This window comes from Corvus hawaiiensis, chromosome 5 (genome assembly GCF_020740725.1).
Source record: "Corvus hawaiiensis isolate bCorHaw1 chromosome 5, bCorHaw1.pri.cur, whole genome shotgun sequence".
Lineage (NCBI taxonomy): Eukaryota > Metazoa > Chordata > Aves > Passeriformes > Corvidae > Corvus > Corvus hawaiiensis.
The window spans coordinates 4163131-4189449 of record NC_063217.1 but is presented as its reverse complement, the minus strand read 5'-3'; the positions used below and the strand labels follow the sequence as shown (position 1 = coordinate 4189449).

Genomic DNA, 26319 nt, shown 5'->3' with positions numbered 1-26319 from the left:
ACCTAAACAGAAGACAGCAGTACTGGGAACATAACCACTGGGACAAGATGTGAGGGGAGTAAATGCTTCAGGTCAGGTCAGAGAGCTGTTTAACAGCAGCATGAGTCCAGTCACTGAAGATATCTCACAAATTTTGCTTCAAGTGCCCAAATATTAATTTCTGCAGAACTAGAAAATGAATCAGACTAATGCAGAAATGTGTTAACTCCTACCTCTTACCAGCACTTTATGAAAACACAGTGGAGACTAAGGAATGTGGGCGGTTACATTCCTAATTGATTTATCCCGTTTTACCACACGCAAAGCACACAAATCCAACAGAGAAGGTGAAAAATGCCTACGATTTTGAGGTGTGAGAGGAGCCTCATGACATCAGCCATGTCAGCCAGGATGAGCAGGCGAGTGACGGCCGAGAGCAGGGCCCGGGCAGCGCGCACCATGGTGCCCCTCTTCACCGAGGAGCAGGGGTCGTCCGCGAACTCCGACGAGGCAATCCGCATTGTTTCTCCTGGGATTGGGAACACAAATGGTCACTTGGGTTAGCTTTGAGCCTTGCATTTGTTATTTTCCGGAAGTATAAATAACTCACTAGAAGCTAAGCTAAGTGCTGTTGGGAAAAAATCGTAGAACAACAAAACCCTTGGGTTGGAAGGGGCCTTAAAGACCATCCAGTTCCACCCCAGGGACACCTCCCACTATCCCAGGTTGCTCCAAGCCCTGTCCAACCTGGCCTTGGACACTTCCAGGGATCCAGGGGCAGCCACAGCTTCTCTGGACACCCTGTGCCAGGGCCTCCCCACCCTCACAGGGAAGAATTTCTTCCCAATATCCCATCCATCCCTGCTCTCTGGCAGTGGGAAGCCATTCCCCCGTCCTGTCACTCCAAACCCTTGTCCCAAGTTCATCTTCAGCTCTCCTGGAGTCCCTTTAGGCACTGGAAGGCACTGGAAGGTCTCCCTGGAGCCTTTTCTTCTCCAGGCTGAACAACTCCACCTCTCCTAGCCTGGCTACGATTCAAAGATTCAAAAAAAAACCAACCTTTGCTGTTGTTAAAAAGAATCCTTTTTGTCTCCACTGCATAAACTCAGAAAGAAAGTACTTCTAATGTGGAATCAAAGCATATTTACATTGGGTTTAAGACCATTAGAACAACATTAAAAAAAAATTCCAGATGGCAAAACTTCCCATAAGACAGTGCAAATAGTGGGGGAGAGATTTAAGATGGCCACAGTGATTAATTCCCATCAGAACTCTTTTCCTTATTGTATTTATCATTAGGACTGCATGTTCATATTATAATTTGCAAGCAGTGCATCTTGGATAATGTGGAAGGTATCTCCCACAGGATGATAAGCTGATAATATACAATTTCAAAATAAAATTCAAATGGCTCATTTTTAAGACTACATATTCCTCTTAGCTTTCCATAAGGCTGGCAAAACTCTCTATGAATTTCTTGGGAAGCAATTAACAAACAATTATTGCCAGATAAAAAGAGAACAAACCAAATTTCTAAACATACTTAAATGTTATATTGCTCAGCATCACAGAGCTGAAATTCAAGGTAAAACAGAAAATAAGGGTTCTGTGGAGGAGGACCACAGTTTACTGTCCCTGTCTTCCCGTGCATTTTACCTGTGTGCCAAGAATCACTGAAACTAGGAGCAAGGAATTCAAAGACATTTTTCTAACACATACTTTAATTCAAACAGTTATTTGAAAAATTTATCCACAACTCTTGGCTGAAAGTGAGCTAAAAATTGGGAATGAAACTTCTATAGTAGTAGTAGTAGTAGTAGTAGTAGTAGTAGTGGTATGAGTCAATGACTCAAATATTTCATGTATAAGGGAAGGTTGAGAGCAACCACAGAACAGCTGAGAGCCCAGCATGCGAGCAAGGGCTAGATGTGAGTTTCCTAACTTGGGAATTTAACACTGGTCATCTAACCAGTGTAACATGGTAAGGCATCATCTTCCCTTCAATTATTTGTTGAGGGAAACCAACTATCCCAGTTTTGCGTAGAGAGTTTGCTCCAAAATGCACTCTTGGAGCGTATTGAGCTGATTGAACCCAAGGGGGCACACACAACCATGTGAAATCCCAGCAAGGCTTTCCCTTATTTAAGCTCTAAACTGGATTCAGATGAGATGGAAGTGATTCCAAGCATCCAGCAACAAAACTCTCGTAAGTGAAAGTACTGAATTTCAGAGAAATCCAAGCTGAAATGGCAGCCACAGCAAGGTTGGATTTTGGAATTAGATGCTTGCAAACTGCTTAACTTTCATTTTGATGCTGACGAGATTTTACCATTTTCTTCCAAATTAGCAGTGTGTAGCTTCAGATAAATACTTATATTGGACTATGGAAGAAACAATATTTGATAATCAGCCAGTGGCACCTGGAAAGCAAGAAGGAAAACTATCTTCTTAGACTTGAATATCCAAGGAGATACCCCTAGCAAAAAGATTTGAAAATCAATGCTCATGGGCAGAGGGAAAATGCACAGAGGGTCAAAAGGAAAAAACCAAACAAACAGTTAAAAGAGTTTGGATTAGATATTTAGCCTTAGAAACCTCACATTAGGTGAAATAAATTCCAAAATAATTAAGCAAAAAGTATTAAATAGACATCATCAAATAAGCAAACCAAGAAAGTATGAGTATAAAAGTTCACAGCAGGTTGTTTAACACTTAAAAGGATCTAGTCGCTCATAATTTAGAACCTAATAACCACTAGCAGTTACGGGGACGAAGACTTGTCTGTTTCAGTGCCAATTAACACATTTTAATCCTCCTACAGCAGTGGTATCAAACCACTCTTAGGCTAAAGGTAATACTGGAGCTTCAGCTAGCCCAATTATTTTTTAGAGAAACCTTTTTATCTGGGAAAAGTCAACCCTACATTCAGTTATCCATTTCTTTCCAAATTCATTTCAAGTTGTTCTGTAATCTATATTAAATTCCTTTCAGTGAAAATTGGCTCAACACAAGAAACACAGACATCTAAAGTCATCAGGTCTGCTTCCTTGCCACTGCAGTCAGTTGTGTGATAACATAATTAATAACAATCTTAATATGGTAATAGCTACACTCTTAAACTTATCAAGCTGCCATTTTAGAAACAGCTCAGACATTTAACCCCAATTAATCCTATGTGAAGTAGGAATCTCATTCCAAAATGAACTCCAGAATGTGACTCTTTTCATTAGAAGCACTTTAATGCCATGCTGCCTGTATTTGTAGATAATTTAAATCAATTTCTTCTCATGCCCCCTTTGTCCTTCAGTTTCACTGTGTTCTTCTTCCACTCTTGTTCCTATTGTCCCTTTTTAGCTTTGTGCATTGTTGTGTGGAATCCTGATAGATTAAAGGCAGTACATCAGTCCCCTCTAATTGCACACAATATCCACTTCTATAATCATTACAGCAGCCCCATGAAACAATTCTGCTTCTGGAGTACAAATGATAAGAACTGCAGGTTTCTAGGACCATTTGCAGCTATGAGAAATACTCATGGAATCACAAAATATCCTGAGTAGGAACTGTAAGGATCACTGAGTCCAGCACCTGGCCCTACAAAGGACACCCCAACAATCCCACCATGTTCCCAAGAGCTCAACAACTGCAAAAATCTATCAACAGACGATTGCAAAGGTCACCCAAAAAAGCTACTGGAATTTCATGAGCAGACTTAAGGTAAAACGTCTACCTATGAGGAAAGGAATGAACCAAGGCTTACAATGGTTAATAGACAGAGGAAATGCCATTTTTTACAAAGCCTTGAAGTGTTTATTAAGAGATAGAAGAGCACAGAGCAGCAATCTAGAGAACAGCTATGATCAGTAAGGGATGCTGACAATAAAAACACCAAACACCTGGAAATAATTAACAGAACAATGACAAATTGATTGGATGCACCACTCCTGAGCAGTTCTCAAATGGAACTAATTAATAAAGCTACAGTCTCATTAATCCATTTCTTTTAGATTTTTCCTTTTGTTCTACATGTTCAAGATTAAAAAGACAGAACAACTGATCCATGACATAATGGAAGTATTTTAGAGTGTTCTCCTTGTAATTAGAGCAAAAGCACTGTTATGAAGCTATCCTAAATTATAATAATATATTGACCCAAACTGAGTTGCAGATTCCATATAAAACAGTGAGGATTACACTAATTGATGATATGATAGATTTGAACAACACATAATTGTTAATAAGGCATATTTAAATTATATAAGCAGATTTTTAATCCTTTCATCATGGATGTTGTCTTGTTAAGAAACAAAAGCAAACCCTTCAGGATGCAAAGCTCTGCAATTTTATCCCCTTTGGATTCATCTAGAAATTCACCAAATAGAATAGTACCATGCACTGTCCATCCCAGTACACATCTCAACAGTCACACTTAAGGAATAATGAACTTAATCTGGTCTTGGGTGGTTGGTTTCTCACTGTCTATATTTCTCCTACCTTATTAATCACATTGATTATTTACCACATCTCTTAAAACATCGTATTTTGTTTACAGTACTTGAAAATCCAGTCTCCATAACTGAACATGTTCATTTCAGTATTAACCTCTGTTTGACGTTATCAGAATGTGGGAAGTAATTTGCAGAGGATTTGTATTTTCATGCTGTATATTACTACATATAACTATGCCTTTTATTCAGAATTCCAAAAGCTTCAAACAAACGGCAGCTTAGTCTTCCCTTTCCTTAATACCTTTTTTCTACATCTTTACTATGTTCCCTGAACTCACTTCCTCTCCCACTTGCAGCTGGGATTTCGCTCTCCATCTGTGGGAGAATGACCACTGTTCTCATCGTTTTAATGGATTTCAAGGCCAGAAAAGGCCATCTCTGATCAAGCCCCATCTTTTCCCATCACATTTCTGTTCCTAGAGCTGTGTCTCTCTGGAATTGATCGTACAGACAATCCAGTTCGCTTAAATTTGACTCACTTTACATTTGACATTTAGGCAGAGCAATGGAAGATGATTCACTCTGCATTTTAAAGTACAACAGATATCCTTAAATCTAGTAGGTATTTTGGATTCAATGCTCTCTCTTAGATCCAAGAACACACCACATCATTCACTTCAGGGATCATTAAAATATGTAATTTTAGTTAACCCAACTACTCCTTTCCTGAGGGACAGAAAATAGCAAGAATACAGAACTTCTAAGATATTTATCCACATATCTATGGCAATGTAAGACAATTTATCCATGAACGTTATGTTTTAGAAAGAACTTTTCTAATTAATAGTCAGATTAATAGTGCATTTGGAACATCACTGATACACTTAAGTACAATAAAACACCAATTAAATTTCAATTCAAAATTAAATTGTTTGGGATGTGAGGATACATTAGCATTTCTAATCCCTCTTTGTCTGCAGATCAGTTACTCAATGGATTAACACCCTTCAAGAACACACTAAACTGATCTGCCTTCACTGAACTGGAGAGTTCAGTGAACACCAACATGAGCATTTTAGATGTTCAACACTGTGGTTAGGAACATGTAAACACAGTGGACCTCTTAAGATTTCCATAAATACAGAGGCAGATCTGAAAACTCAAGCTCAACTGAATTATAACGTGGCTTCATTTGCATCCTGACAAAAGTCACGATGCTGAACTATGATGTTCTACTAAAACACGGAATCACGGAATGGTTTGGGTTGGAAGAAACCTTAAAAGACCATCTTGTTCCACCCCCTGCCATGTGCAGGGACACCTTCCACTATCCCAGGTTTCACCAAGCCCTGTCCAACCTGGCCCTGGACACTTCCAGGGATCCAGGGGCTGCCACAGCTTCTCTGGGCAACCTGTGCCAGGGCCTCCCCACCCTCACAGGGAACAATTTCTTCCCAATATCCCATCTAAATCTACTCACAGTTGAAAGCTCTTCTCCCTTGTCCTATCAGTTAGAAGTTCAGCTAGCGATTTTTCCACAATTTCTATGTTTATACTAAAAATTTGAGATCCCTAATTAAAATAAGTATTTTCTTCTTTACCCAAATGCTGCAGAGTTGCATCAAGAAGCACACTCTCAATTATTACAATAGTTCATCACCTAAACAAGAAACTACAGTGGAAAATGGTAGGAAAAGTTGTCGTCTTTCTGGTGAAGTGTGCATGGTATACTTATTAAAATCATTATTGTAAAAAAGGACTAAAATGAAGACAAACAAAGAAAGAAAAATCTCTAAGTCCTAGTGATTAACATCTTGAATTTAATCATTTACTGGGTTTCTGTATAACAATTTATTAATTTAAATAGAACTGTCATTAATAAATTTAACATATCAGGTATAGAAGTGAACAGCATTTGAAAAACACCCAAGATTTCCTAGCAGGAATGGAAAAGGAGGCACTCCAAGAAAATGACTACAGCATTCAGCACTAGGCACAGAGATTCCATCATTCTGGATATTATTTTCATTCTGGGGCTTGAAGAGGCTCACAAATACAGGAAAGCAAGTTCGAGGGTAGATTCTATCTGTGCCCAAGGCACTGTGAACTAAGTTCAAAATCATAATTAGAATCAGTTCCATCACTCTCTATTATCACATGAAAATAAAAAATACCCAATGAAGAGTTTATTTGAAACTGATATTTTTTGAGATAAGCTTCAGTTCAAAGGGTTGATATTTTCCAGCAAGATGCATTTTCATAACAAAATTTATCAAAAAATCCCAGTGATCTGTGAAAAAGAAGGAGCAGCAAGTTGCTAATGTCAGCTCATGGGAAGCACTGTGAGGAGGGGAAAGGATTGATGATGAGATTGATCAGTTCAGTGGATTATCAGATCCCTAGTTGTTTTAAGGGTCACTTTTGTTTTACTGCTAATTTATGCCTTTCCTTACACTTAGATCCTACCTGAATGTCTTGAGAGAAGCAGTGAGAGAAGCAGGAAGCGCCTGCTGAATCTGGGGAACAAACAGAGCTAAAAGTAAAAAAAACCCCTTCCCACAACCTCAACTGGGATTAAGAGAACAGGCAGGTTAATGTTGGACAATTGAGGGGTTTGCAGCTAAGCCAGAAAACAACAGGAAAAATTTAAGTAGAGAAATTTAGAAAGATACTCCAGTATGAGAGAGCATAAGAAAGGAGAAAAGCAGACCAGGGAGAGTCATCAGCACAGGGAAAATCTACGGTATAGGCTTACAGTAAGAAAAACATGAAATAGACAACAAACAATATAAAGAAAGCATTTACAGGTTTACACACAGAAACAGATAGCAGGTACAAGAGCACTACTAAAAATCTAAGTTATTTAATTTCTATTTGTTCATATAATCTGCACACATTGCTTATGATATCCTATATTTGAAATCCAATGCAGTTATTTTTTCACCATAAACAACTTACCAAGGATTTAAAAATCATGCTCAAAGCATCAGCCTACATGAAAATTAAGTTTATCTTTCCAAAATTGGGAATTACGTTTAAAAATTAATTTTCAAAGACTACAGCAGCTTTTCACTGAATTCTGACTTGGCAACATTTTAGTATCCTAACACTTAATTGCCAGTTTTAATGGGAATTCACATACATGCAGTGACACCTATGTGTGAATACAAGAGCTCCTTTTTATAACTATACTCATTGCTTGAATGTTTAAAAACTGCAAGAGCTTCTGTGCAGAGAGATAATGAGATAACTGAGCTTCATGGTGTGAATTTACATTCCAGTGCAGAGATCAAAACACAAAACTAATCCATAGCCCTCCATCAACACACAGAAAGGCAGACTGCTGTTGTCCACAGGAGAAGGCTACTAAACAAGACATGATTATCATTAGATTTGTAATGAGAACAGAAAGAAATGATCATTAGTCTAAGTCTGTATAGCTAAGAGAAAAAACTATGGTTGAGTGTTAGATACCTGGGCATGGCAGAAGCGAGGCTGAGGGCAATCAAGGCTGGAGCTGGCACTGAGCAACCTGGTCTAGTGGAAGGTGTCCCTGCTCATGGCAGTGTTGGAACTAGATGAGCTCTAAGGTCCCTTTCATCCCAAGCCATTCCATGATTCCACAATCTCCATCCTTTACTGGATGCAGAGCGAAACCCACTCAACAAAGGATGAGGAAAAGGCTGAGGTACTAAATTCCTTCTTTGCCTCAGTCTCCCAACAGTAAGAGCAGTTGTCCTCCAGGTACCCAGAGCTCTGAGCTGAAGGGCAGGGAAGGGAGCAGAATGAAGCCCCCAAAATTGGTTCTACTCCTGTCACTAATGCATTTATAGAATACTTTTTTATTGTATTTTTTACGGCAGTAGCCAGGTTTCAGTTCTAGCTGGGCTTTGGCCCTTGCCATTTTCTCCCTGCATGACCTGCAAACATCCTTGTAGCTCTCCTGAGCTGCCTGTTCCTTTTCACAAAAGTCACAGACTCTCCTTTTTTACCCACGTTCCAGCCAAATAAATAAAATAAGGAGCAATTTAAAACCATAAAGTCAACCACAAACAGGTGAAAGGAAGTAGAGGTGATATATTTTTTAAAGAAAAAACACATATATGTCATCACATACTGCAGAAATCACATAATATGAACACAGGTTAAAAACTGACTTATCTGCAACTAAAATACCAAAAAGAAAAAAAGGCAACACATCTCTGAAAGTCAATTGGAACGATTACGGACGAATGAGATTTGCAAACATCCCAAATCACAATCAGTGGAGAGCCTACAATTTTATTTTTAGTAGACATAAAAATAATTCTAAATTCCATCAGCTTTACAGAACAGGCTCCTTTTCCAATGTTCATATATAAACAGCAGTTGGAATATCTCTCAGATCTGAAGTCTAAAAAGGATCTGTCGCTGATAAAGGGATTAAAACAGAGAGAACAAGATAGCTGGAGATCAGAATGCTATAATTTGACACTTCTCTGAGGAAAGCAGCACCTGTTATTTAATAACATTTTATATTCACTCACTCTGTAAAGTATTACTGGCCTTTATAGTATGTGAATAATGTACTTCAGACGAAGACATGTTCAAAATGGTAAATGGAAAGGCAATAAATTAAAGCCTTTTATAAACTGACTAAGCATCTTTTAGGACTCAGATATTAGGAAGTGTATTTCAAATTTTCATGCTGTCACTTTTAATACTCCTCTCATCAAATAGCACTTTCTGAAACCATATTCAAAATTAAAGCCTAATCTGTATGGGAGAAAGAAGCTTTTATATAACTTTAGAAGTTGGATGACTGCCATGGAAAATGCAGTCAAAAATAAAGAAGACAGAACAAAACGTACTGTACTGTAGGCAAATAGGAGGACTGAGCAGGGGGCAAGGAAGGCATTCAGATAAAATTTAGTGCTCCGAGGACTGATTGTATCTTTCTCATTAAATGCCATTGGGTAACCACAGAATCATGGAATGGTTTGAGTTGGAAGGAACCCTAAAGCTCATCTCGTTCTACCCCCTGCCATGGACGGGGCACCCTCCATCAGACCAGGTTGCTCCAAACCCTATCCAACCTGGCCTTGAACACTTCCAGGGATAGGGCAGTGTCTTGGTTTAAGACCATTTTAAAAGGTGGGCACTCAAAAATGAGTCACCTCCCCTTATTTCCAACCAATTCCTTTCCACCGATAACGAATGAACATGAGTAGATATAAGTGAAAAAAACAACAGTTTACTAACAAAGGGAACAGCATCGGGCAAAAAATAACAGTACATAACTGCTAGATGCAAAACTGCCAAATTTTAAGAACTCCACGGGAACAAGGAGAGACCCGAAATGCCGGAATTACCCTTCCCAAGATGGCGCCTGTCTGAGGCTGAGGGACAAAGGGAAGATGGCGTCACACCCTTCCCCTCCAAAATGGCGACTGCAGGCTCCAGGAACAAAGAGAGAAGATGGCGGCAATCCGTACCAGAAAGGCAGGATCCCACAGAGCAGTTCTAGAGGCAGACAAAACCTTGCTCGGTCATGTGGGGTCCGTGCAGCTGCCGCCACTTGCTCCTGCCATTTGCAGGCTCTGCCACAGCCGCTATGGTGTGTGGCGGTAAAAGCACCGGGCTGTCCCCACAGGCGCATGGTGGCCTGACCCCAGGAACTTGCTCGCTTTTCTCGCTGCTGCCAGAGTTTGCAAAATTCACCTCGAAACAGTTTCTAACTGTAAAATGCATCTTTACCAGCGGCTACAGTTGCAAACCCAAAACAACCACCTCCGAAGCGGAGCTTCCGCCTTCTGCAGAAGTCGCCATGAACGGAAGAGCCTCTGCTCTCCTGGAGCGGGGCCGCCTGTGGCAACCACAGCTTCTCTGGGCAACTCGTGCCAGGGCCTCATCACCCGCACATGGATGATTTTCCCCTAACATCTAATCTAAACCTGCCCTCCTTCAATTTAAGGCCATTCCCCCTTTTAATGAAGCAGAAATAATCCTGGTAACATGGATCCAAACCCAAGATTCCCATATGTTAGATGAATCACAGCAGTATTTACAATTACATTCTGAGCACGGAAAACCTTGGTTTTTAAAACTGAATTCCTTTGCAAAACTTAGTCAACAGAACAAAATCTTATTGTCAAAGTTTGTTAGTGATTTATTTTTTTTCTGCATGTGTTAAACATGACAAAGTCACTCTTGAAATTTTCCAGTTAGTTTTTGAAAGACTGAAAATTCACTGTTCAGTGACAGAAGCATAAAGCAATGACCAAATCTCAAGCTCATCCCCTTGACTCTTTCTCCCTTCAATAAGCTACTTCCCAATTTAAATATCCCAGACAAAGTCTCTGCACCATTCCAGATCTCCCACCAGTTTCCCTATCCACCATTAGACAGCTGGTGAAACTCTCAGTTCCTTTGCTCTGCTAAAAACTTCACTGACCTATACAGTCATCTGAGGTCACTCCTGTGCCAAGCTAAAAGGAATTTCCTTCCAAATACTTTTGATCCAACAGACTAAAACAACTGATTTTCCAGTTCAAAGGGTGACTCAAACTTTTCCTTTTTTATTTCCTTCTTCCTTTTTTTTTTTTTTTAATGTTGAAGAAAAAGAATTTCAGTTCAGAATTTCTGCCTAATGAATCAACAGCGGTTTCATTTCCAGCACTCGGCTGTGACTCAGAGGATGTTTCAGTAACACATAAATCAGAACAGCTTCAAAAGGGGAGGTCGAGATGCTCACCCCATGGTGCTCTGCAGCTTCACAGAACTGTTCTGAAGGGTCAGAGACTTCAGCTCCAATCTGCACATTGAATTACGCACAGAGGGGACACAAATATAGATTTCACGCATGGGGGGAAATCTCCTTGCAGAACATTGCTCGTGGTTAGCTCAAAACTTAAATGAAAAGGCTGTACATTAAATGCTGCTGAGGATTTACTCACTGTGGATTAAGCCTACCCAGTTTGGGAATTACTACTGGAAGACAGAACAGGGCAAGATAACTGCCTGTGGTAGCTATTCCAATTTGTAAGATCTTATTTTTTTCTTTTACTAATTTTCTTAATTTAAATCCTAGTGAAACTATTCTCCAAATTTGACCTGAATTCAGAAATTTCATGCACACTAATGGGTGGCGGAGTTAAATATTTACTGCAAAACATGGCCTAGTTACAATCCCTTGAGAGGGATTTTTTTTTTCTTTTAACTGTGCTGCATTTCTGCAATAATTCTCAAATAAAACCCCTACTAACAGTAATATTTCTTCTAAAAGAACAAGCAGTAATTTTGGGATTTGATTTTAATATTCAAGTCAAATATTTATGGAAGAAACACTATTTCTAGAACTTTCAGTTTGTGAGTATAATTTTATTTTTGACAACTGTCAGAAGTTGACATTTTAAAGAAATCTTATTCTTCCCTGATATAAAGCCACAATAGCAATAAAATCTTCAAGAAAGACAATGTAAATAAATATAGTATTAAAAAATCACCTAATATATTAATTTATATTACTTTTCAAACCTATATCACTGTTTTTGCAAAATCTGTCTCAAACTGTCACGTTCAGGCAATATATCAAACACCAACTACCCTTTATAACAAACATATCCGGGAGGTGTAAGTTACTTACATAAATTTAAACTAACATGAGCTTAAACAAAACCCTGAAAAGGGAAATGAGTATCAGAAAAGCTCCAGCCAAGGCTGGAACAAAAATAAATCTTTTTGAAATGGTGCAGAGAATAGAGAAGAAGCAAAGATCCTCGGACAGCCAGCTGGCTTTACCAAGAACCAGGATCATCAGCAGTTCTCCCAAGCAGCCTAAACCATGTGTACAGAAAATCATAAAGCCATGGAACAGTTTGGGTTGGAATGAACCTTAAAAGACCATGTAGTTCCAACCCCCCTGCCATGGGCAGTGACACCTGCATGCATTTCCTTTTTTCTCTACTTTTAGTTTTTTCCTTAAGGATCAATCCTCATCAGCCACAAAGGGGAATAGGATAAGACATCGGATCTGCTTCACAGAAAGATAAAATGGTTTGGGTTAGAAGGGATTTTGAAGGTCATCTAGTCCATCCCTTGAAATGAGCAGGGACATCTTCAACTCAACCAGGTTGCTCAGAGCACCATCCAACCTGACCTTAAATATTTCCAGTGATGGGGCATCCACCACTTCTTTGGGCAGACAGTTCCAGTGTCTCACATAACCACAGAATAGTGAGTGTTGAGTGCCTGATGTGTGTGGTCAGTCATAAATATAAAATGTATTTTTGCATATAAATATATATACACACACACACACACACACACACACACACACACACACGAGCTGTATATGCGTGTTTGTGCGCATGTGCCTACTGGAAACACAGGATTCTTCTTGTTCCCGCTTGTAACTGGGGTCATGGAGCTGCGGCAGCCTCACTCCAGGTTTTGGGAACCCCTGACCCTACCTTTATGTATACCAACTCTTGGAGATGCTCTACAACATCTGCTTTTTCATCGGAAAAGGAATTTTAATGTCTTTCTGCAGAGAAATTGTCAGAGAGCTGAAAGATAATTAATGAATGGAAAAGAGTCTGAAAGAGCCAGCAATAGAGTATTTGCATGGAATGGCATTTAGAGGGCCAGATTTCTGAGGAGGAGCATTGCAACCATGAATAACAAGTGAAGTTGCTTCCACATGTAACAAGTAATTGAAAATAGATAAGGAATTTTTTTTATTAACAAGGTAAGAGTTTTCAGGCCACAGCTCCAGTGACCTGCTGAACAGAAGGCTTCAAATCTTTGTCCTCAAAGCTTTCAGAGCAGGCATGAGCCACCAGCCAGACAAAAGTGAGTTGCAGAGCACCTCATCACAGATATTATTGGAAAAAAAAGAAGGTATGTTTATTGTACAAACAAGTTCTTTCAAAAGTGCAGAGCAAGATTCATTTTCCCATTAAGCATGACTGCCCACATGCCCCACTTCACCTTTCAGAATGAACAGAAATTCTAGTTTGTCTAAAAAACCTGTTTTCCAGTAATTTCTCTCCACAGACACACTTTTTCCTCTATCAAGAACTAGCACACAGTAACATCTGTAAGCAAAAAAAAAGAAAAGTTTTCGTATACTTCAGTGAAAAGGTTTATAAATAAACATAGGGAGAACATAAGTTTAACTGAAAAGATCGGGGGGGGTTTTGTCTAAAAAAATATTCACACAGTTCTAGAAAAAAAAATATTCTAGATTTTCTAGATTTTTCTAGAAACTATCTTTCCTGGGATTTCATTTAAGTTTTAAAACATCTTTCAAAAAGCTTTCAAAACTAGATAGTGAAAAGCATTAAAGCACTCAAAATTTTATTTTTTAGTGTATTCTGTCAGTGAGAAAAAAACTGCCAAGAAAGTTAAAGTCACTTTCGTGTCTCAGACATTCATCCACAATTTCAAGATAGTCACAGAGCACATAGATTGTTGGGGCCCTCCCCCTGCCGTGGGGTTCTGGGAGAGGGGCCCTGGGAGGGAGGCATGGGTTTCTTTAGCCCCTGCTCAGCCTCGTTCCCCATTGGTTGTTTTGTGCTCCCCTGCATGGGGAAGGACCCTCGGGTCCCGTGACTGAGCAGTTCCTCGGCAGAGCCTGGCCATGTGGCTGGAGAAATAAACATCTCTGAAACATCTATCAAGAATCGGTCCATATATATTTCTTTTCCACGGGCCTCGTTGATTGATTCACGTGTTGCAGTATCCGCACCGTAACAAATGGTGGTAATTGCGGGCAGAACGATCCCCAATCCCTAAGGACAGCGACTGATTTGTGAGTAAACTCTGGATTCCTCTTCTTGTTTTGCTTTGCTATTCCATCTCTAAACTATGGAGGAACCGTGGAAAGACTCTTGGCTCTCAGAGCCGCATATGGACATTAATCTTAAACTTGAAAAGATTCTTGAAGAACGATTTGTAAATTTTAGCTTAATTCAAGCTGAAAAGGAACTGAAACACTTCTTGGCATGGTTGTTTAAGAACTTTTTCTATGTTTCTTACCAAAGACTTTTGGAAGACCAGGCTTCCTTTTGCCAAGACACAGCTGACCTTGCTCAACAGTCTCGGTAATTAAATAATATTCACGAAAATATTCTTCCATCGCCATATATTTTGACTCGTTCCCCATTGGTTGTTTTGTGTTCCCCTGCGTGGGGAAGGACCCTCGGGTCCCGTGATTGAGCAGTTCCTTGGCAGAGCTCCAGCCATGCGGCTGGAGAAATAAACATCTCTGAAACATCTATCAAGAATCTGTCCATATATATTTCTTTTCCACGGGCCTCATTATCTGATACACGTGTTGCAGTATCCGCACTGTAACAAGAGATCACATTCCTTTCTTACAATGTCCATAAATCTGCATGAACAAAAAATTAACCCTACCTCAACTTTACCCTGTCTTCAAGTACAAAAAACATCAACAGCTATTTTCTATCCCATGACTGAAGTATGAATTTCAGATTATGGTGTGAAATTTTATCTACCATGCTTGAAAAGCAAAAATTTAAAACACAACAACCAGCTGCTGGACTAAATCATATTTTTAATGGAAATTTCAGCTACATGCCAGAAAACTTCCAGGAAAATTACATTGAAATCAGGCACATACCTACAGACAGATATTGCCAAAGCCATCTACCAGATAGAATAAATTTACATGACTATAACCTACTTCCTTGTGTTGCCTTCTGCAGCATCCCAGACTCTTAATAAATTTAATCAAACCTGAGCCCAATGGTCCCGCAGTTCTTGACAGATTTTTGTGTCAATCACGGCCTGAATTTCTCCTCCACAGGGAATTTCCTTTTTCTCTACTGATCAATAAAAGACCAGTTGCATTTAGACACCTGTGTTGTCAATGTAGCATATACTGTGCTTTTTATTCCTGTGAGCTCTTCTTCACTTCCCTGCACTTCTCAGGCTTTGTAGCTTCATTCTTTATGGTCACAGAATCACGGAATGGTTTGGGTTGGAAGGGACCTTAAAGATCATCCAGTTCCAAATCCTGCCATGGGCAAAGGAGTCTCTGCCTTCCCTCCTCTCTAATATAAAAAGACATGAATGATAAATATCCACATTTCCCAGGTCTCCTTTGTCCCCCATCTGGGAGATCTTTTACACAACTCCAACAGTACCAGAATAAACACCCACACAGCAAAGCATTTAAAGGCTCAGCAACTGGATAATTTCATTTAGATGGTTTTGAGCTGTAAGTGTTCCTATTATGGAATCATTATGGGATATACAGGGATAAGCTTTAGGCATCAAATCTTCTCTTTTTGCTCTTTGTGTTTTTAGAACCCAACTTCATAAATCAAGCCCATTGATCACCAGAGTTTTCTACAGCCAACAGAATTTACCCTTCCACACTACAGCAGTAACAAGAATCTTAACACCACGGGCACTCTCAGTTATTCCAAAGCGTTTTGCAAATGATATAGAACATTTGTTCCACACCTATCAATGAAAAGCAAGAGTCCCTGGAGTGAATTGCTGCCTTTAGTAGTACATAACAGTACCCAGCAAGGCAGGGCAGGAAATGAGGAGCACACCAAGAGCCAGCTGTAACTGCCGCAGACATTTTTAGGTTGACGATGTAATTATCCCAGCTGGAACCCTGCCAGGAAATCAGCCAGGAAAACACAGCCTCAGTTCATTAATCCAGCTCTTTATGCCACTGAGCTAAACATATCATTTCACATCACACCAGGGCTGGTCTCGTTTACACGGCTCGTGGGTGCTAATAATGGTGTGTGGTGTCTCCTGCTCTCCTCATTATGGGATCGTGTTGAACAGGCCCCAAAAAAAGCTGCTCCACTTTTCTGACAGGCTTTTTTCCCAGCCTGGAGTGTTGACAAGAGATGAATGTCTGTGTCATTCCGTGTAATACGGTTTAAGATCTTTTTTCCCCTCTCTGCTTCTTCATTGTTGTTTGGGTTGAATTTTTTTAAAATATAAGTTAAAAAAAGAAGAGTAAAGGTCTTTTTGTCATTTAAAAAGTCAAAAATTCAGCCTAGATAAGGCAAGTTTAGGTTGATGCCTCTAACTCAGTAGAAGACTGCCGAGGAGAAGCTGAGTCAGCATCACAAACCCAAAAAGGAGAACGTTTTAAATTCAGAGAGAACATGGGCACTCGTGTCACGACTGAAGATGCTGAGCTACAACTTGACACAACACAAAATAAGGAATGTAAGCAACAGGAAACTGAAGTAGTGAAGTAGTTGACAAATGGAAATTAATGCCAGAAGAGCCAGGCATCAGCATTAAAAAGCTAAAAAAAAAAAAACAAACCCAACCAAAACTCCATCATCACAACAACACCCAGAAGAAAAAATAATCAACAAAACCTAAAACCCCACTAGAGTATTGGAATATCATTGTACATAGAGCATACAGCAAATACTTAACTTATTCTGATGTACTGGCAATTGAATACTTAAGAAAACCCAAGCCACACAGAACAGGAAAACAGTGAAACTAAATATACATAGAGTGGAGAGGAGGAAAAAATACCCTCAGGATGGAACAGATTGGAATATTCACTAATCAGTGCTTATATATACAAAATTTAACCCTGCCTTCTCATATGATCACTTCAGTCCAATTTGCACAAGATGAAAAATTCAAAGTATGAGTTCTGTGAGAGTAACTCACTGAACATCAGTATTTTACACCCCAATCCTTTAGACTCCTTTTGAAATCTCAGTTGGAGATCTCTCAGTCTTCTTCTAAAACCCAGGGCAGACGGTATCTTTAGATTATAGGACTTACAATGGAATAAACCTGAAAGGTACTTAATTCTGCTGCAATAAAGATAATTACAATCAAAGTCAATAAAACTGAAACATTTTGTTATAGGCATATATTGAAAACATATTTTTCCCCTACCAAACAGGTAAATTTGAAAGCATCTCACACCCATTTTATCTTCTGAAAGAAAATGGTCAGATTTTATGAGTATCCATTTATCACCAATACTCAGAAAATAATTGCTTTAATATTACTATTATCTCTGTATTTTCAGGCTTGGGTAATTTTTTTATTATGTATTTCAATATCTACTTGAAACCACAAGTACTTCTATATTGCTGTTTTACCTGGTTGATAATTGTTAAATTGTTCAGAAACATATGTGCCATAATCCTAAATCTACATTTGCACCCACAGGCTTCAAACCAGTGCTCAGATTTAGCCAAGTGAAAGAAACCACATCATTTTGTCACACAGCAGAATAAAAACAGGCCGAAGATGAAACAATAAGCTTTGGCACCAGGTGAAGCTTTACTTCAGTCAAGCATTTTGTCCCACATACCTTGTTTTCGAACATCTTCTACAGCAGCAACCAATTCCTCCTTGAGATCCTGGCTCTCTTTAGCAATTTGGTCTCCTTTTTCCAAGAAATTCTGAGTGGCCTGCTCCACTGAGGCAGCCAAAACATGAGCCTTCTTCGAGCGGCCTTTCTTCTTGCCAGAGGGTCCTTTATTGCTCGTGTTCACCAGCGTCGTCACCTTTGGGCAGGAAAAACAAGTTTTTGTCAGTTTGAACAATTCCCCAACTATTAATAGGAACACCTAACTCAATCCTCACACTATTTTCTGTGCCCTGGAAGGGATGAAGTGGTCACATGTTTTGAACAGATAAAATGGAAGTATAAAATCCAACAGCATGTCTTTCAACAGAGGGTTTTCCTTTTAAACTCTCCTCAGTCTGGGCTAAGCAAATCACAGCCAAGCAGCAAAAAGAAAAAGATAAGAACCAGGCATGGCAGGGCAGTGCTGCCAAAGCATCGTTTTTGTCACTGGTTTTCGTTTTTAAAAAATGAAGAAGCTGATAAAATGGAACTTGAACACACAAGGGTCAGAAACCATTCAAAAAGCAATTGTCCCTTGAGGTAATGTACTGTCAGTGACAACACACGTGGTGACAAAAACATTGCGGCTGTTTTCCAGACGTGAAAGGTATGAAGAGCTCCCCCTGCAAAGATTATACAGGTTAAAACCCTTTGCCTTAGTGTTGCTTCACTATATTCCTAATATTTTGTCATAAACCCACAGCAGACAGTGAAATGATCAGTGAGTAGTTAAACAGAAGGAAACTCTGCTTCCATGTTTGCAGAATCTCCTGAAGGAATTCTTTATTGAGCTGTCAATAAACTGATTAGAAAGCTTAAAAACACAGCACAGCGTGTAGATCCCACAGCTGAGTGCTGGGCAAAGAGGGAATCCTGCTTTACTCCAGCAGTACCAGGCTGCTGCTCGGTAGAACAGCAATTTTGAACTGGGTATTATCAGGTGTTAAATGCACAAAAAACCAGCAGTGGATCCATAATGCTCAGGGATGCAATTCTCCCTAACTGGGACACAAACCAGGGCACTTGAAGTGTTGTATCAGTGTTCTAAGCCACAAATTTGCTGCAAGAAAATAAATACCTTCGCAATAAAGACATTTCACTAAAAACCAAAGGATTTTAAAACAAGGATGAAAATTCACTGTCATCTCATCCCTGTTACCAGAAGAGTGACAAGGTCTTTGGCAGAGTTTTGACCAAAAAGCCTTTTACCATGCTCTTTGTGCTACATTTCTTTTCTCTTTCAGATAGTTTTTATTCCAAATCACATCTAAAAACTACAGACTGTAGTACCTATGTCTATATCTATATCTATTTTTATATATAATCAGGGCTTGGAAACACCATAGGCATGAATATATTGGGAGGAAAAAAAATGTATTCCAGAGCCTTCTTTCAGGAAGGAGTCTGCCAGGCTACTGGAATGTAATATTCATCCACCATATGGAGACGTATTTTCCACTATTTGTATCTAGAAATAGTATTTTCTTTATTAGCTTTCCCTTGTAAATATTCCTCATGAAATTTCCTGAAGATCCTTTCAGAGTTGATCATTGTCATTGGCATCTAGTCATGGACACCTACGGAAATGCAAATAATTCTAAATCACCACCAAACAATAAAAGTTTATCAGAACTTCCCAATGTGGCAGTTACAAATTAAAATAAAATAATTAGTAATATTTTCTTTAAGGCTTTTTTGAAATAAAATAACTGCTTTGCCCTATGCTGCCTGATGTGCCCAAATAGAGAAAAATCATTTCAACTGTCCCCAAGTGCTCAAAATCTTCTCAGTTCTCTGTGTCAGAGTAGAGCAGATGAACATGTGAAGGTCCTAGAGAAGAAGAGGATCCAGCACTGGCAGAAAACCTTTGCTAATGCTCTGAGCTGCTGAGTTCAGAACTAACACAGTCGATAGGAAAATCCAAATTGCCACAGAGGACGGAGACTTTTTCTACCAGTTCTTATAACACACAGGTAGGAAACAGCACACCCAAAACCAACCCCCTTTTTCTAAAGGAAAAGCTAGTGTATTCTGCTTGAGCCCAATTCCTTCATAGAAGTTTTGCTGCTCTTTTTTCTTATTTATTTTGTTTCTAGCATTAAAAAAAGAAGTTTCCATCATGTCAAAAGCTGGGACTCAAATATAATCATGGAAGAGTCTAAGGTGACCCAGCAAGAGAGCACAAGATGACAAGTGGTGCTGGAGGCATTGTTTGCCAATGAACCTCAATGATTTGTAAATTTGAAGCAAAGGCTTTAAAATTTTAAACCAGATCTGCTGGCATGAAATCCAAAAAAAGCAACATCTCACTACCCTCTAATCAACAGCATTCAGATGAAGCAAGAAGAGAAACCATTCTTCATGTGGGGCTAGGACATTCCCTTGGAAAAGGGCAATTCTGGATTCCAGTCCGCGCCAACAGGTTGGGTTCTGGATAGTACAGAGCTCTTACAGGAAGCAAACCACTCATAAAAACTGGAATCTTGCCATTTTGCACACCTTGTGTCAGCTTCTTTTAAATCACATTAAATTACCAGTTAAAAGGCTAAAAATGCAGTCTCTTCCAAAATTAGAATTCCTGTTCAGGAAAGTCAGCTGCACTGGGACAGAGCAACGGGGGACGAAGGCTTCTGACACCAGTGACAGAAAAACCCATGGCATATTAGCTTCTTTCACATTTTTTAAAAGCCTATAACCTGTGAATTTATATAAACTGCATGAAAAAAAAATGAAGAAAAAATAATAATAACCTTTTATCTTATTGACATAACTCACTTTTCCAGCAGGGCTTTAAAGCTAACTGGTTTATTTTCAGTATCTTACCCCACCTATACTGATACAAAGGAAAGAATGTCTCTATCTGCTTCTGTTACTAATTAATGCAGAACTCGCCCAAAATTCTGTACAATCATCAAATATATCACTTGATAATTACCATAAGCTCATTTGGCAGCCCTGTAATGATCCTGGCTTTGTGATCCCACTAGGGAACCTTGCTCTCTTATTTTATTAAAGAAGCTTCACACAGTCCTAGCACAGATCTCTGCCGGAAAAACAGAACTTCACTAATTAATAGTTCAGCCCCATCCTGAATGAAGGCCTCCTTCCACAGCTCCAGCAGCACAAAAGAAAGGTGAGGATGTCTTTGCAGAAAGCAGAACATTCTGTTAGCATGGATTTCCCTATGGCAGAGGTCACGTGCGGGCAGGGAATGCCAGAAGTGAAAGGGGATAGAGCTGGATCACACACTCATCAAATTAATCCCCTGTCAGCAGCTCCAGCTCACAGAAGAACATTCCTGGCTCTCTGAATTAAACTGTCTTCCCTACAGATTTCTGAAAAGCGTGGGCCACAAGTTTAAGGGCTGTAATTCTGCCCCTTTGCCTTCTCTTTGCTCAGTATCTGCTTGAATTGCATTAGTTACCCAAGACTTTCCATAACCACGTTAAAAACAAGCATATATTGACAATTTTTGAGGCAAATATTGATAGTTTCTTTTTGGGTTTTTTTTTTTTAATTATCCTGCTAATCCTTGTGGTTTCTCACTGGTCCCTCACACAGGACAGATGCCTTAGTATTGTGTTTTCAGCACAGACTGGGTGATGAAAGGATTGAGAGCAGCCCTTTGGAGAAAGGCTTGGGGACACTGGTGGCCCATGGCAGGGGGACTGGACCAGGGGATCTTTAAAGGTCTCTTCCAGCACAAATCATTCTATGATTGTGATTCTACAAATTTAAATATCAATGACTGAGGCTGTTGGGCTTTTCTGAGGGTGGACAGCATTTATACATTTCCTTGTTTTTAATAAACCAAAGCAGGCAAATCAAATACAGCTCTGCAAACATGTCCATTATGAAAAACATTCACACAAATACTTGGCTCTGGTTGTGACAGGTGAAATCAACGTAAAAGGATTTCTCTGAAGGATCACTAATTGCTTGCAAAAAAAAAAATTCACTATTCTCCCCTGTGCCCCTTGCATTTTCAAGTAAATATTATTTGTTCTTCCCAGCAGCATTTCCTGAATGTGAACAGCTACGAGTTGTTCCTCTCTTCTCATGCACTCACGGATCATCAAGGTGTTGGAAACTCTCAGTGACCTGAGCAAAGACAGCCCTGACATTTCAGTGGAAGGGCCCTTTCATTTCTAGATATCAGCTGCCCTTCCACTCCACTGCACCATCTCATTGCCTCACTGGTTGTATAATGGTAGCCCCTTGAGCACTCAAAATCCTGCTGTTTCCAACAGAAGTTTGTTTCATCAAAGGAAAAAAAAAAAAAGCATTAGAACTGCCTGGAAAACACAAAATCTCTTTTTCAAAACTGTCTCATGGCTGGGTTTGCTTTTTTTTGTTTGTTTCCTTTGGCAGAAGAGACCTTTCAAAATACCTGGTGAGAAAAGCCGATTGTGCTGTGGGTTAAAGCACCAGCATGGCCATAGGAAGATCTGATTTGATTCCCTGCTCAAAATGAGGTGAACAGACCTGAGCACTGTTTTTGTGACCTTCCCTTGGACCATCCACCAGCAGAGCAAACAGAGGTGGAATTTTGCCATATAAATTCCTGGCTCTGCACACCAAAGCCTTAAGTTATGATGTGGCTCTCAGCAGTAGCTCATTAGCTGATCCCACTCCAACTGCAAGGTATTACTGAGCAAAATACAGGAGAAAATGCTCTCAACAACTACATTTCATTCACATACAAAAGAGAAAAGCAGCTAAATTGGATTTTTTCCATATTTGTGCAGAGGAGCAGATAACTTGTTGGGTTTTTTCCCATATTTGTGCTTATTCTCTAGTGCCACACACGAAAAAGGGTTTTTTCCCTATTACAGCAATATGGGTGAACACAGATGTTGTGCTGAGCATGATTCAGTCTGTAACATAACTCCATTTTTTGATAATAACTGTTCTTCAATTTTCCCTATCAACTTGAGTAATTTGCCACTGTCCTTACCCCATAAATCATAACAGCTTACATAATTAACTCTTGTAATTATCTCCGCACGATTAGCACCAGCTGTCTACGTAATTCATAAAGCTGAAATTCTCTTCCTATCCTATGTGGATATTTGGACTCTCGTTGATAAATAGAACTTTGCCTATCCACGCTGAATTCCAGTGGTTTAACCCAGCTTTTTGTACTCCTTCCAGCTCCCCTCAGTGTTTGCAAACACCTGTGGGTTAGAGGAATTCATAAATAAGCAGAGTACTCTCTCTAATGCATAAATTATTAGCTGGGGTGCTACAAAATGCCAGTGCCACACCTACCTTTTGGCTGGGAAGCACTCAGATAACTGAGGCAACACTGATTAGAGCCAGGATATTTTAATCCAGTGTAGCTTGAGGACAGCGAGCGGCTCCGATTCACATTTCTGCTGCCAAACGCTAATTCCTGAACAAATCTGCATATTTCCATTCTGCCCACATGAGGTACCTTTAGGATGTAATTTGGAGATAGCAGCACCGTTGCTGTTAATTTGTATTTTTCTTATCAGTGCTCCCACCACGGGAAGAGGTTTACATCCCAGCCAATGTGAATGAATATTATATAAGGCACTTTGAAAGTTCTTCAGCAAGTATTCATTCTCAGTGGAACTTCTGACTACTTGTTATGCTATCAAAAAGGATAAAAAATAAATAAACCACCCCACACTTAACTTTCCTCCTACAAATCTTCCCAGAAAAACTATCAAAAATTTCTACAACAGACATACAAAACATGAAATATATTTTCACAAATCATATTGCTAAGAAAAAGAAGACTAGAAAAACACAATTAAATGAAGAATCATGGTTATGTTCCTCCTAAAAATCTTCATGAAAAATGTATACAACAACGATGAAAACCTGCAGTGTGTTTTCACCAACTCTCCCACAACTGAAACAAGAATCAATATAAATTAAGCTAATAAAATGTCTCCCATAATACAATTTGCCTCTAATTTGTAATAAATTAGGAGCAAAGATTATTAAATTTTTTTTTTTGTGACAAGTTTCTCCTGTCAATTGGCACTAAAGGACTGTGATGCTATTTAGAAGCCAAATATGAATTCCAGGAGTTACCTGGTAGACAGGAAAAACAGATTATGTTAATATTCCACTCATGAAGGACAGAAGATTTACATTCCTCAAGTTTCCCAAGAATTCACTTGCTCCTGTACATTACTTGAGGTTCCTCACACCATCCAATTGTCAACTGGCAACTCTAAGGGTCGACCGTCTCTTGAACTGGCAGCACAAGCAGCAACATCCATTACAAGGCTCCTTCTCTGTCTCTGTGCTGGCAGGATTTCAAAACCTCTCTTTTAAGAACTAAATAATCCCATTCCTGAACACAGGTTTCCAGTATCTTGTTAGGATTTTGACAATTCCAGCTTTTGCCGAGAGAGAAAAGCTGAAGCAGGTGTTTAATTGGAGCAATTACATATTCTTCAGCAAAACCATCGGCTTAATCTGACTCCTAAAAAATCTGTTCAATGCCTTTAAATGCAAGAAGAAGATAAAAGTCGAATTCTAGATCTTCCTCTCAATGTGTAATTCACTGAGGGTTTTCTAATTGTACAAAAGGGCTTGATCCCAGTCAAGTGCAACAGCTAAAGACAGCACAGAATCCACAAATTCCTATTATTTCACTTTTTTAGCTTTCACCAAGCAAGTTAAGCTGTACCATTTCAAAAATTCATATCTATGGCTTGTGTTAAACATGAATTTTCTGTCATCTCTTTCTTCATTATGCATAAGAGTAGTTCATGATCATACTAAGCTGAAAAGAGGAAGAAGAATTCTTCCCCCCACAATGGCATAATTCTGGCAGGATGACCACCTTAGGGGCCAGGCCATGAATTGTGGGGCACAGCACTGTCTTGGGAGTAAGAAATGTAGGTTGGAAGTTCCTCAGGCTCAGTAGAGAAGTGAACCAAGTCTTCTTCCTTCAGAGGTGACCACCTTAACACCTGGGATATTTTATAAGAAGGTGGACTGCAGCACCAGCATGCTTGGGCTTGAAGTGAGAAGAATGAACCATTTTTTAACCCTGAGGGAAGATTTAAGACTAACTCCAAGCAAACTTGTGCTCTATTAATCACCATGTGACATTAGCTCCCCTCTGCAGGCTCAGAGTTCAGCATATAAATTCTGGAAAGGGATGGGATTTCAAAAAGCTCCCTTTCCCATCTCTTCCACAACATCTTCTAAATCTCACTCCTAAGCATCTCTCTTCTCTCCTCCATGTGTTGAAAAGGAGAATTAATCATGTAACTTCTGTTTATGGATTACACTCCCAGAGCTGGATGCCTAAACGGACTTGGCATCTCGAAACCTTTGAGTCTTCCAAAGCTCTAAATCAAGGATCTGAATTTTAATTGGAGCAACATGTGGAGACACAAATACTTCCTGCTTGTGATCCTGCCACTATCTTCCTTCTGTTTCTCATTGTCCAAGTGAGACAACATCACGTATCCACGTAGGAACTTAAAATGTTGAAACCACTCAAGGCAACTTATTTGGCTCCAAATGATCATCTCTGTGCAACTCAGCAGTGGTTTAACAGATCACAACTCAAAAAACGTTCCTTTAAAGAGTAAAACATGAAGTTTATCTTACCCCGGCTAAAAATAATCAGAAAGCTGGAGTCTACCTGATAATCAGTAAATATACATTAAATGCAGTGACCTCAAAACAGCCAGAAATGTCAACTTTCAGTGCTGTGATAAATGATCTTGGCAACCACTGAGCAGTAACTGAGGATGAAGTAATTTTTTGCATTCAATAACTTTATTTAACTTCTCACAGTTAATAAGTTATTACTACTGCAACCCTCCTGCTGACATCTGTTATTTTCCTTGTTAATTAAAACAGTAAATGTCACTGATGCCATAAGTGTGTGTTTTTCTCCAATTTTACCAACTTTTCATTCTGGGCAAAACTTTGTTGCACTACTTTTGGACACAGAAGAAAAGTCATCATCATCTGCAGTTTGCTGTAAGGGTATGAAGCCCCCAAAAAAAGCTGCCTGCAATCTACGTGAATGATACAATAAAAAGTACAAAATAAGAAGTATAAAGGAACATCTCATTAACTCTTATGCCTCCTCTTATTCCAAAACTGAATACAGAGCTAATAGTCAAGCTTACAAACACATCATATGCAAAATGTGAGATATGTACAGTCAATAGCTATCTATTATTATCAAAAAATTAAGTCTTGTGGTACTCAAAGGGTATAAAAAATAAAAGATTACTGGTATTATGTATTATGTGGGAGAAAATCAACAAGTGTTCACTTCCAGACTCAGAGTTATCCACATTAATCGATCAGAAACGAAGCCACCTTGGCCTAAATATTACCAAGGGGATCCCCAAAATCTCAAAAAAGAAACAAGATAAGGAAAACACACACATCTGTAGTTGAATTAGAACCAAATGCAAGTGTACTTATCTCAAAAGTACCAAATCACTTGAGAACTAAAAAGACAAAAAAATACCAAGAACCTACTTGGTGTCAAACTGTCTCCCACCAAGA

General features: G+C 39.3%; 1 protein-coding gene across 3 annotated transcripts in view; it reads right to left on the bottom strand.

Moving 5' to 3' along the window:
- Positions 1-26319, bottom strand: part of CTNNA2 (catenin alpha 2) — a 462414-nt gene that overhangs the window by 350002 nt on the left and 86093 nt on the right. For all 3 annotated transcript variants that reach the window (XM_048304875.1, XM_048304874.1, XM_048304876.1), the window contains exons 3-4: positions 17758-17953; positions 342-508 (exon numbers count right to left, since the gene is read on the bottom strand). In XM_048304875.1, the coding sequence (XP_048160832.1) occupies positions 342-508; positions 17758-17953 (363 nt within the window). The remainder of the gene's footprint in view (positions 1-341; positions 509-17757; positions 17954-26319) is intronic.